Here is a 12,630-nt window from a genome sequence, read left to right as displayed (position 1 = left end):
CCCATTTTTTAATGGGGTCATTTGAATTTCTGAAGTCCAGCTTCCTGAGCTCTTTGTATATATTGGATATTAGTCCTCTATCAGATTTAGGATTGGCTATTACTGATTTTAAAATGTCTCATTTTACACTATTCCCCCAATATTTGAAGCAGTTTATGAGACATATCACACCTGCTGTTAACCAAAAAGTCCAAGACTCAGTAAATCATGGGGTTAATGTGTTGTAGTTTTTAGTTTGTGTGGTATTTAAAATGGAATTCAGGGTCTTGTGTGTGCTAAGCAAGAACTCTGCCATTGAGACGCAGCTCTGTACCTTCCTTCTTTCCTGTTTAAAAACAATTCATTTCTGTAGCTTTTATATGATCTTCAGTGAGAGAGCGATCACTTTGGTGTCCCTTCTCATGCACTGACCCAAACTGTGACGTCATTTGATCAAGTTCACACAAGTCCTGGACTGTTATTCAACTGGGGCTGTAGGAGATTTATAAGTTTGTTAATGGAAAATTGGCACATTCTTAGTACTAGATATTCTTATTAAAGAAAAGAAGTGTTTTTTTCATGGATTCTAGTGTTCTTTTATGGATTTTAATATCTTTATATGTTCTTTATGTGGTCATGAATATTTTTAAAGCCTTTTACTAATATTTAAATATTAAATTTTACTAATATTTGGTTCTTAATGTAATCTTCTTTATAGTATTTAAATTTTAATCATCTACACATAAGGTATTGATTTTATTTCTTTTATATTCCAGAAGCTTTAGGGAACACTTGAGGAGTCTGTATCTTATCTTTTAGTTGATTTTAACTTTTCTAAAGTTTCACCAAATGAAGTCCAGGGCAGGAGGAACAACCTTTTTATTGTAGAATGTGATGTAAGAACTTAAGAGCATGTAGCCAAAGCATGACAGTGTTTATGGATCATGATTTGTGCACTGAGGGCAGACTATGGTCTGGCTTCTACCCGTGAAATATGTTAAATGTGCTAACATATATAGGTAGGCATGCTTGGCTAGTGTTCTGAGTTATCATTTAGCACTCCATTGGTTAATCTCTGATCACAAATATTTGTGAATGTTCTGTACTACATAGACAGGAGAAAGACTGTATTTTCAGTTGAGCTTGAGGTATAGATATTTCATCTGGCCAAGGGTGTGTGAAGAAAACACAGGTACACTTGAACTGTATTTAATAAATGGTTAAGAATTTCTGAATTCAGGGTGTGCTAACTTTTTTGTTGTTGTTGTTTTGCAGTCACCCAAATAAAATTTGTCCTGAGTGATTCTATTGCCTCCCTGGAGGTTTCACTCAGTAAGTCAAACCCTTCACCCCATAAGTAGATGTTGGGTGATCTGTCCATGCCACCTCGTGGTCACCTGGGAAACTGTGTGAACCAGCCTCAGTTCTCTAGCTCTTGGGGAACCTTACATTGGTTGGTTAAGTTAAAGCAGATCCTGATGTAAGTTTAGTGGGACATTCAGTCTTACGGCAAGATCAGCCTAACCTTGGGCTCCTCTCAGTGCCAAGGGACTTTTTCAGGGTCATTTTTTTTTTTATTTAAAATATCATCCAGATATTTTTACTATAGCTTGCAACTAGGATAATTCCACATAAAACAAATCCCATTTCATGTTTCCTTTCCCTTTATATTTTCCTTTTCCCCTTCTTCTTTCTATATATTCCTTTTGCAGTGAAACATTTTATTACAGCTGTTTATTTTCCTCTACAACCATTGTGTATTTTTTTGTAATCAAAATGCAGAAAAAAACTAGAACCAGAAGCATTGTCTACAGAGACTATCTACTAGGTAAGTACACATGTATATAACTACACAGAAAAAAATACTAGGAATATATGACATAGATTTTAAAAAAAATATCCCTTTCTCACAAAACTGCCCGGGAACTGCTTGGTAATTATAGTCTTAAAATGTTACATTAGTCAAGCTAAGCCTGCAAGGATAAACCATGCAATCAGTTATCACACAGTGTGTCCGTTGTTCTTGGTTGACCATCAGCAAAGAGCAGAGAATACACAGGAGGCTTACTTAAAGTTGAATTTCAGATAAAACATTGTTACGATAGTATGGAGTGTCCTCCTCAGGCTTATGTGTTGTGTGCTTATTTCCCAGAGGGTGGCATTGTTTCAAGAACTTCTTGACACTTCAGGAGCTGGGAGTAGGTGAAGGAACTGGGTCATGCTTTTGAAGGTTGTACCTAGTCCCCTGTCACCTCCCCTTTCTTTTCTCAAGAAGGGAATAGCTTCCTGTAATCCTTTGGGGTTTTCTCTGTCTGCCTAGTTCTCAAATAACTATACAGAAACTATATTTATTTATAAATGCCATTGGCCTTATAGGAGGCATTGTTCCCCACTAGCTCATAAATCAATTATCCTACTAATACTAATCTAAGTCTGCCACGTGGCTTGTTACTTCTCCTTAGTATCACATGCCCAACTTCCTCTGAGTCTGAGTGGCAAATCCTCCTGCACATCACTCTTTTCCAGAATTCCTATCTCTTTGCTCCACATCCTGCCTATTCTCTCCTGCTTTGCTCTTGGCTGTTCGACTCTTCATTGACAGGTGATGCTTTTACACAATGCACAAGAGATTATTTCTACATTTCCCCCTCTTAGTCCAATAAATGGCTTTTTCTCTAATATTAATTAAATGTACATAATATGAATAATTATGAAAATTATCAGGTAAGAATTATATGCACAATGTCTGGTGCATTTGTATTTGGCAACCTTGGAGAAGCTATTCTGTTCTCTACCGTGGTGAGTACAAAGTTCTGAACCTAATTTACTTTGTATCATAACTTGTATTTACCAACCTAAAAATGTCTTCTTGGATCTTAAATTATTATTTTAAACCTAAAACAACTTAGGCTTAACTGTGAGTTTATAAATCTCTAGTCTTCAACCCACAGGAGACCTGGGAAGGATACACATTACTTGAATAAACAGGGAATACAGAGCAAACAGCTTCCAAAATTATAGAAATGTCAGATGTTTCTGACGACTCGGATAGGCACCCAAGGTTCTTCTGTGTCACTGGAGCATCATCTTTGGCCTTCTGGCCCAGTATATCCAACAGGCTTTTCTGTGAAGCAGGAATTATGAAGGACTTGCTCATCTTGTCCTTAAAAAGCTTGGCAGTTGACTTACTCCATGTCCTGTTTGTCCACAGCTTAGAGAGCATGATGTCTGCACTTGAGGTAAGGGCATGTTCTTCCCCGGTGGCTAGCTTGCCACATTTGTAGCACTCCATAAGGAGGTTCTTCAGTTCTCATTGACGTGGAATGGGGGTGTGTAGACTTAGATTTTTCAAAATCTACTTTAATAAGGGTTCTTAAATACTTCAACCTCCCTTCTAACCTACTAACCAGAGGTAGGAGAGAAAGATGGTTAATAGGACCAGGGTGATGTGAACCTCTTTAGAAGTAGTTCTTTGAGGGCAATTCCAATCTCTATTGTCAGGATAGCAATAGTCCAGTCAAAAACATTAAATGAGACTCAGTAGCAGCAATCCAGTCCAATTGTCAAACACTGAATACGAATCAGTAGCAAAGGCTTGATCCAGAAGAAACCATGAGGTTCTACTGAATTGACTTGAGTCCTTGGAAGTGACAAGAAGCTGCCGTAATACCATGAGAAGTTCTATTTCGAGTTTCTTTCTATGAGATTGTCATAAGCAAAGATCAGTAAAGACCAGCAAAATGCTGCAAGGTATACCAATGCAAGAGCATCATCAGCAAAGACCAGTGAAGCACTGCAAGGTGAATGCTGTCTATTGGATTCTTGTGCTTATACTCTTTCCAAACATCACTTGTCCTCTCATGTGTCTACCTCAGGAAAACATCCTCTCGTGTCAACTTCAGCAAAACATCCTCTCCCATGTCTGCTTCAGCAAAACATCCTCTCATAAGACGACTTAAAGAGAAATATCACAGGACATAACTGAGTCTTCAAAGAAACCAGAAATTTCCACTTCAGGGGTGGTGCCAGGAGCTGATATGTCTCACTGTTAAAAATGACTTTATTAATAAAAGATTTTCAAATGCCATATTCTATAGATCTGTGAGGTTTTTGGAGACTATCTCTCTATCTATAGTATATCTGATTAGGCAATCATTACTTGTTTCTGTTTACTATCTGTTTAACTTAGTTAGCATGGATTTATAATTATATATACTATTATCTAACATGACCAATTTAGTCATTGATTGATTACATACCAGCTTGGATTTCTTAATTATCCTAAATAGTTTTTAACAGTAGCTTTCAAGGGCTAGAACTTTAATTATATTTTTTAAATGAGTTGCATAGGTCAAATACCTTAAACAAGAGTTGAGACACACAGTATGTTGTAGTAAAAAAAAAAATCTTAATTTTGTATCAATATACAGAATCTTTACAAATGTATATTATTTGACTTGTTAATGATTTTTAGTCTAAAAGTAGATTCAATAATCTACCCTTTTATCCTATCATTCTATAACTCTCCTTTTCTTTTCTTCCCTTCTCAACCCTTCTCCCCAATATTAGATAGGAGAGAAAGAAGGGGAGAGAAAAAAAGAAATAGAGACGTTCCTGAATCAAACATCCTTTACTTTGTATCCTCCCTAACCAAGACCACTAAGGACTTGCATCCAACCCCCATAAAATGACGACAAACATCTATTGCCCACTGAACTACCAACAACTACCCACTCCACCTCAGATGGCTGCTCAGGCCACTGAGATCACATGTATTCCTCCCCCAACCCCTGCAACATGGCAGACATCCAGATGTTTCCAGTGACAGTTAAGTCACGGACTTCCACTTCACCTTTGGTGGTCACTTGGGCCACAGGTATTGGCACAGACTTCAGCTGCAGAGGAACCAGGGACCCAGCCATGGCCCTTGGTAGCAGCCTGGGCCGGGACCTCAATATGGCCTCAGGTGGTTACACAGCCTCCTCATACCTGTTCCTCATTATAGCTGAGTCTCTGGTTCTACTTTCTGCACATTGTACAACTCCCTAGGCTTCACTTTCTCTCCTATGTCTTCATTGCAACTCCATCTTTCCCATCTCTCCATCACAATTTGTCCACCATAGAGGTGACTGTGGTAGACGCTTGAATGTCTCTTGGGTTGCCCTGGCCTTCAGGGTGGGGGTGGGTACTTCTCATTTGTCTTTTTTATCTTAATTTTTTAAAACAATTTTTTTGGTTTTTTTCGAGACAGGGTTTCTCTGTGTAGTCCTGGTTGTTCTGGAACTCAGTTTGTAGACCAGGCTGGCCTCAAACTCAGAAATCTGCCTGCCTCTGCCTCCTAAGTGATGGAAATAAAGGCGTGGCCATTATGTCCGGCTCTGTCTTTTTTATCTTTTGGGGAGCCAAAACATGGTCCTAACTTCAGTTGATAAGCCCATGGTTAGGGGTGATTTTTACTGTGAGTGAAGGAAGCCAAGCTTGTGAAATGAGGAAACTATGAGATGAATACCTAAGTCCCTGGAAGGCACAGACAATTCCTTTCCACTTACGGTGGCTACAGCCCTTTCCCCTGTTCCTCAGGATTGCACTTTGTGTTGCCTTTAAAGAGTTTTGCCATTGTAATTTACTGCTGTATACTCCACATTTATGAAGTACCTGGTTATGTAAATAGCTCTATTACTATGGTCAACACAAAATGGCAATGTATGTGATTTCTCCATTGGTAGACACAGTCAACCACATGCTTGTATCTGTCCTGGACATGTTCAGACTTGTCCTCTTGCCAGGACTACCAATACACTATGGTATTACACTATCCACATAGTGCTTTTATCTTTATAGTCACCTAGACATGATTTATGTCAAGAGCTTTGTGTGTGTGTGTGTGTGTGTGTGTGTGTGTGTGTGTGTGTAGGTTATGTGGTATCCACATAAAGGATTTGTACAACTTTTGTGTCTGAGGATCTTAGAGCCAATTCCAGAAATGGAATATCTGTTGAAGGATGATGAGATAGACACGGTGAATAAACAAATCTGACTTGTTTATTTTTACTACATCTCTGTTTTGTAAGTGATGCCTCACCCCTCCAAAAAAGGAGCATGATATTTGAACTTCTGGGGATAATGTAAGCATCAGGAACACTAGCAGATTTTTTTTTTTTTTTTTTTTATAAATAGTTTTTCACTACTAATTGAAAACTTTCAGGAAAAGAGCTGTTAGCAAGCTGGAAACTTGCTGCCATTCGTGCTTCTCTAGTGTAGCTTTTATATGCATAATGGAAGCAAACCCAAAAACAAAACACAACAAAATAAACCCCAACCCACCAGAATGACAAGCTCTTCTAACGACTACTAAATATAAAGAGAAAATTTTCAAATATTTCCAAATATTAAGCCTTTAGCCAAACAGCTCACCCTACTTGTTTTTGTCTATCTGACAGCTTTGCCCCTTTGGCATTGTTAATCCCTGATTTAAATAAACAAACAAACCATAGACCCATTCTTTATCTCTCTAGAAGCATACATGGGGAAGACATTGGGCTTGCAGGCAGTTAAGAGAAATGTCCCTTTTTTTGTGATCCATCTCAAAACTGCAGAAGGCAAGCTGCTTTTGATTTCGAAGAATGATCCTCTGATGTTGCTGTTTTGTGGGAATTTTATGGCAGTAAAAATAATCACTTCCCCCTTCCATTTGCAAGTTTTAAGCGTTCTCAGATTACTCACAAGTCTGTGGTCCTATTGGGTATGTCTCCTTTCTGCTGCAAAAGGGGACACTGGAAGGCATTAAAAGCTTGCCGGAATTAAGACTGTGAAGATGAGTGGGCATGTAATGTCAGCGTGACAGACCCCTTACTAAGCTGTGAAGATGTGCCATAACTTTGCACTTGAGGAGTGATGTCTTAGCCCCCCCTGGCTTTAAGAGGGTAGACAATTCATCTTTACCTCCTTGGCTGCTTAAGTTATCAGAATCTACAAGGTGTAAGTAGAACATGGGCAAGCTTTACCAAAAAGGTACTTAAAACTTGGCAGTGCTTCAGTCCAACGGAATGACATGGAATAAGACAGGTAAGGTACCAGCGCCTCAATTTACCTTTCTGCAAAATGGAAGTAACAGTTCCACAGGGCTGTTGTGAGGATCGCTACTAGGGCCTGGCTGGTAGCACTCCATGGGAGGCCAGTGATGACTGTATTCAGTTTTTATCTTTCCATCTCTCCGCTAGGTACCTTGGGATCACCAGGCCCCTCACGTACCCGGTGAGGCAGAATGGGAAATGCATGGCCAAAATGATTCTGTCGGTCTGGCTTCTCTCTGCCTCCATCACCTTACCTCCTCTCTTCGGATGGGCTCAGAATGTAAACGATGACAAAGTGTGCTTGATCAGCCAGGATTTTGGCTACACGATCTACTCCACCGCAGTGGCGTTTTATATCCCCATGTCGGTCATGCTGTTCATGTACTATCAGATTTACAAGGCCGCCAGGAAGAGCGCAGCCAAACACAAGTTCCCAGGCTTCCCACGCGTGCAGCCGGAGAGCGTCATCTCCCTGAATGGCATGGTGAAGCTCCAGAAGGAGGTAGAAGAGTGTGCGAACCTTTCGAGACTGCTCAAACACGAAAGGAAAAACATCTCCATCTTCAAGAGGGAACAGAAAGCAGCCACTACCCTGGGGATCATCGTGGGAGCCTTCACGGTGTGCTGGCTGCCGTTTTTCCTCTTGTCCACAGCAAGGCCCTTTATCTGTGGCACCTCCTGTAGCTGCATTCCGCTGTGGGTGGAGAGGACATGTTTGTGGCTGGGCTATGCAAACTCTCTCATTAACCCTTTTATATATGCCTTCTTCAACCGGGACCTGAGGACCACCTATCGTAGCCTACTCCAGTGCCAGTACCGGAATATCAACCGGAAGCTCTCTGCTGCGGGCATGCACGAAGCCCTGAAACTTGCTGAGAGGCCTGAGAGAAGCGAGTTTGTGCTGTAAGGTCATTTATCACTACCATTCTTTTATCCCCTCCCCCCTTTCATGAAGCTTCTTGAATGTTGGAGAAAGCCCCCTACATCAGTGCCTAGCTTATTTATTATTATTATTATTATTATTATTATTATTATTATTAACAACTAGACATCAGGTGTGAATTCAGAATATTTTCTCTCACTCAGGATAAGGTTTAAAAAAAACCCAAGACAGGTTGGTATTTGAATGGGAAGAGAAGACTGGTCTGCTGATAAATTTATTTCATATGCCCGGTGACATAAGAAGTGATGTTCTCCATTTCTTTCATTATAAATAACTTCTCAATATGTCCATCTGTGAAGCTGAGTTCATATGACATCACCATTTTAATTGCTTTTCTACTTCCATTTTCATGAAACATACTTGGTGACCTCATAGGTTCCAGAGAAATGACTCTTTTAGGGGGAAGGAAGCAGATGTGATTTTTTTTTTTTCTGGCATGGAATCTTCATGCATACAGGAGATGACAAGCAGGGACAAGGCTCTAACCGCTACTGAGCTGTCAAGAAGTGCTTCCTGTCATGGTAGCCAGGAACTGATGGCTGCTGGAGTTGTTTAGGTTTTGATGTTGCCTGGGCCAGGCTCCCGACACTCCAGGGGGCAATGGGAGTTGAGATCTGAAAATGTACTACAAATGGCCAATGGGGATGCGGACATGGGAGCCTCGAAAGTAACTCACATATTACTAAATTTGACGTTGTCACAGAGTTGGGAGGCAAGATGGTTGGGTGGCAAGCAGGTAAAATGAAGTCATTGTTAAAGACAAAAAATTATGTATGAGATTTGAAAGTTGGAAGGGGAGAGAGTTGGGATGAGATCCTACAACACCCTGGTGGAGATGTTCCTGGGCACCAATGAGGGAGAAGAGAGAAGATGACCGAGAGGGATGAGGGCTCTGTCTCCAAGGGACCTTTCCTGCCAGCCTGTCTGCAAGAGTGACATGCCCTACACTAATGTCACAACTAAGTCTAGATACCGCATAACCTCAGTCTTAGGACTACAAGTCTTCCAAATACTGGAGTATGCTTGTCTTAGCATGGGACATTGTTAGAGCATAGCTACTCTGGCTCTTGAGCTGGGTGTAGCATCAAAGTACTCATTTCTGCTTCTGTTGTGTATACTCGTAGTACACATGCAATCATTCACAATACAAAAGGCAACGTTTAGAAAGGACCATGTAACATCTGGTTCTGGAATGCTCATTACCAGCAATCCCCAGAGCCTTTCAAAATGTACAGGATCCCACTTGATGAATATTTGCTCACTCCCCACCCCCCGACTTTGAAATTTTTAGGGAAGGAGTTATAACTTAAATTTCTATCTCCATAGTCTACTCCTGTGCCTGGCATTCGTAGAATATTAATGGTCATGGCCATAGCTACCAGGCTACCCAGTTCTCAGGGAATTAACTTGTGACTCAGGGTAACTGACACAAGATAACTGACTTATGATCACATAGTCACAGAACGGATCGTCCATTAGATGCACCCATGCACCCATAATCATCCCAGAAGTCTACTTGTTTGGTTGGGTTTCATCTGAGATAGTGAAAAGCTACCACATGGATGACCTAGGAACAGTGGACACCCGCTTGCTAACAAGGCATCTAGGATGTCTTCCTTACTCTAAGTGAACTGAGTTTGTTAGATATGCTGTACAGTGGGAGGGCCCCATCCAATCAGAATCCCAGGAAATTCTCAGATACAGGAAATAAAGCCGGGGCAGTGATAAGAGTTCTAGGACTTGGTCTGGGCGGTTTTGAGGCATAAGACAGTTATACTGATGGCAGTTGCAGACTTTAGATAAAATAGCTTTGCATCAGTAAGTAGGAGAGAGCAAGGCATTTGATAGATGACCTATTTTAGCCTGTGTACTGTTGTGTCCCCTGGAAACAGCTATTTCTTAGGACAAATAGCTAGGTTATTCTGACTGGCATCAGGATTGCTTAGCCAGAGAGGAAAGTGTGTTGGTTTTATTTCTTAGGAGTAACACAGTGCAGAAAGTGTTTGAGCAAAGTATTTGGACATGGTGTGAAGGGCAGAGAAGAGTTCAAGGCAAGTGATAAGAGGTCCCATTTGGCAGCCAGTGTGCAAATTAGGTAAGTACAGATTACGTCCTGGTCATCTCTCTACTTACAGGCCTCATTGGTTCACCTTCAGGATAATTTAACTGATTAGGTATTAAATTCACAGATAATTAAGGTATAAGAATAGTATTTTTTTTTTTTTATAAAACAAGTAACATGAGCAGGTTTTCCTGTTTGAAATAACAACCCACATTAATGGAGGATTCATTCTCAGACACTCCACTGAGAACCACTGAACCTTCAAAACCATGTGATGGGGTAGCTTTTTCCATTCCATTTTGAAGATGATAAAACAAGAACTTGGCGAGATCAAGTCATTTCCCCATGGTCCTTCAGATGAGATTGATAGAGTTGGATTTCAGCCCAGGAAGCCTGTGTTCAGAAGTGCTTTTAGTTTCATGCTACCATACCCTTCATAAAAAAAAAAAATCAGCTCAAATAAAGCACAAGGATTCTTGCCTGTCTATCCTCAGCTAATGCTGAGGCGTGGGTGCTGTTTCCTGTTAGTCCTAGACAGGGTCAGCTGACTTACATGGCGAGGGACCAAGCAGCAGTATTTTGAGCTTTTGGAAACCATATGGCTCTCTTGAAACTGTTCATCTCCGCCATTGTCATCCACTTAAGTAAGCAAGAGGACATGCGTATCTACCAACAAAACTAACTTACAGAAGAGATGGCTGGCCGGATTAGGTCCCCAGGCGACAGTCTGTTGTCCCTTGATTTAAGAGAGAATTATGATGTCTAATTACATATCTCTCAGTTTGAAATTATAACCATGAAGGATAAGCAATTCAGTTAAGACTGTTGGTCTAAAAATATCCAACAAATTTAGGAAGTATTTACTGCTGGGACTATTGTATAGAGTTTACCTGGAGGCCATTTTAGAACTCTGTGCCAGGCAGTTTTGTTATCAGTCCCAATATTAGCAGATTCATATTTGGATTATTTATATGACTGTCATGCATTATGCTGGATTCATAAAATACAACATCATTCTTGCTGTTGTTCATGTATTTCTACACAGAAAGTATATGTGCATACTTTTGTGATCTGAACATTTGTGTTTCCCCCCAAATTTGTTTGTTGAAATAAAGACTCTAATGCAGCAGTATCAAAATGTGGGAACTCTATGGGGTGACTAGGTCATGCGGGCAGAGCTCTAATGAATGGGATGGGAGCCCTTATAAATGGAACAGAGGAACTGGTTTATGAAAGTGACAGAGCACCTCACCAGATACCAAGTTAAACCAATTATGGACTTTCTAGTCTCTAAACATAAAGAATATGCCCATAAATGTTCATAAAATGATATTTCATTATATTGGCCTGAATCTGCCACAGCACGTGATTACACAGCCTTGTTTTGTAATGATAAAAGTCACAGGTAGGAAACCATGTTCATCAAAGGAGAAGGAATTGTATCTAGTGCTCATACTAATCAGAGAAGACTTCCTGGAAGGAGAGCATCCTTGAAGCTAGTCAATGCAGTTACAACTAACAGTAAACAGAGGAGACATTTGTGTAGAGCCATCAACTTAGGAGCTTATGCAAAGGGTAGACTAAAATCTAGAGGAAGAAAAGAGTTGGAGATCAGAGTAGATATGACATAGACAGTGTTACTAATGATTTATGCCAGCCTCCAAGAATTTGGACTTTAAGTATAGGCAACAGGTTCTCAATGGTTGACAATGTCTGGAGATACTTTTTGTTGTCATAGCTGGAGTGTGTCTGGATGTTACTGCCACCTACATCTGGCATAGGTCAGGGAGGCTGTCAGCTACCCTACAATGCACACAACAGCATCCCACAGAAAAGACTTACCTACCTAACCTGTAAGGTAAGAGGTTTGGAAACTCTCCTGTGGTCGGAACTGAGTCATCTGTACCTTCTGTGTCTAGTGGATACAGAATCCATCCGAATAGGGGACACTGATTCAGTGGCTCTGTGTATGAAGAATCAGAAGGCTGGATGTGGAGCTTCTTCACTGGTATTTCTAGAAATACTGGAAGGCTTTCTCTGTACGAGATATAGCACCAGGCATGGCAGGGATGGAAAGAGGACTGTGTAACAGTCTTTATTTCTGGAAGCTCACACTCCTGTGGGCTTAGGTCTTGTTGAGGTTAGTGATACTTTATCATTCAACTGAAATAAGAACCCACATGGTCTACAGGACACAGTTACAATCAAGCAAACACTAATTGGAAAGCTGCTAATTGGCTTGACTTGACATATGTTGCATTTTGAAGCCTCATGCTTTGCTCACTTGTTCTTTGATATGATTAGGTTGGGTGACATTTAGGGTTATACTCACCTGGTCTGAGTGATGATGTAATCAGTCACTGGTCATTAGTGACAAAGACATCCAATCCACGGCTCAGAGTAAAGGAGAAAACCTTAGACTCCTCCTACTTTCCCACACTCCCTCACACATCTGGTGGCTACTCTAAGGACTCTGGGAAACTCCCTATAACTTCTTCAGCCTGTTTCTTCGCATCCAGCTGTTTGGGTTCGTGTGTGTGTGTGTGTGTGTGTGTGTGTGTGTGTGTGTGTGT

The 12,630-nt window shown here is 40.7% G+C and overlaps 1 protein-coding gene across 4 annotated transcripts in view; it reads left to right on the top strand.

The window, feature by feature from the left end:
• Nucleotides 1–12,630, top strand: part of Htr7 (5-hydroxytryptamine receptor 7) — a 91,205-nt gene that overhangs the window by 72,179 nt on the left and 6,396 nt on the right. For 3 of the 4 annotated variants that reach the window (XM_021207321.2, XM_021207313.2, XM_029540306.1), the window contains one exon: nt 7,200–7,955. In XM_021207321.2, the coding sequence (XP_021062980.1) occupies nt 7,200–7,955 (756 nt within the window). Of the gene's footprint in view, nt 1–7,199; nt 7,961–12,630 lie in introns of all 4 variants that reach the window. The other variant, XM_029540302.1, reaches the window with a different exon arrangement.

This window comes from Mus pahari, chromosome 1 (genome assembly GCF_900095145.1).
Source record: "Mus pahari chromosome 1, PAHARI_EIJ_v1.1, whole genome shotgun sequence".
In the NCBI taxonomy this organism is placed as follows: domain Eukaryota; kingdom Metazoa; phylum Chordata; class Mammalia; order Rodentia; family Muridae; genus Mus; species Mus pahari.
Note: the sequence above shows the minus strand (reverse complement) of the source record. Positions and strands in the feature narration are given on the sequence as shown.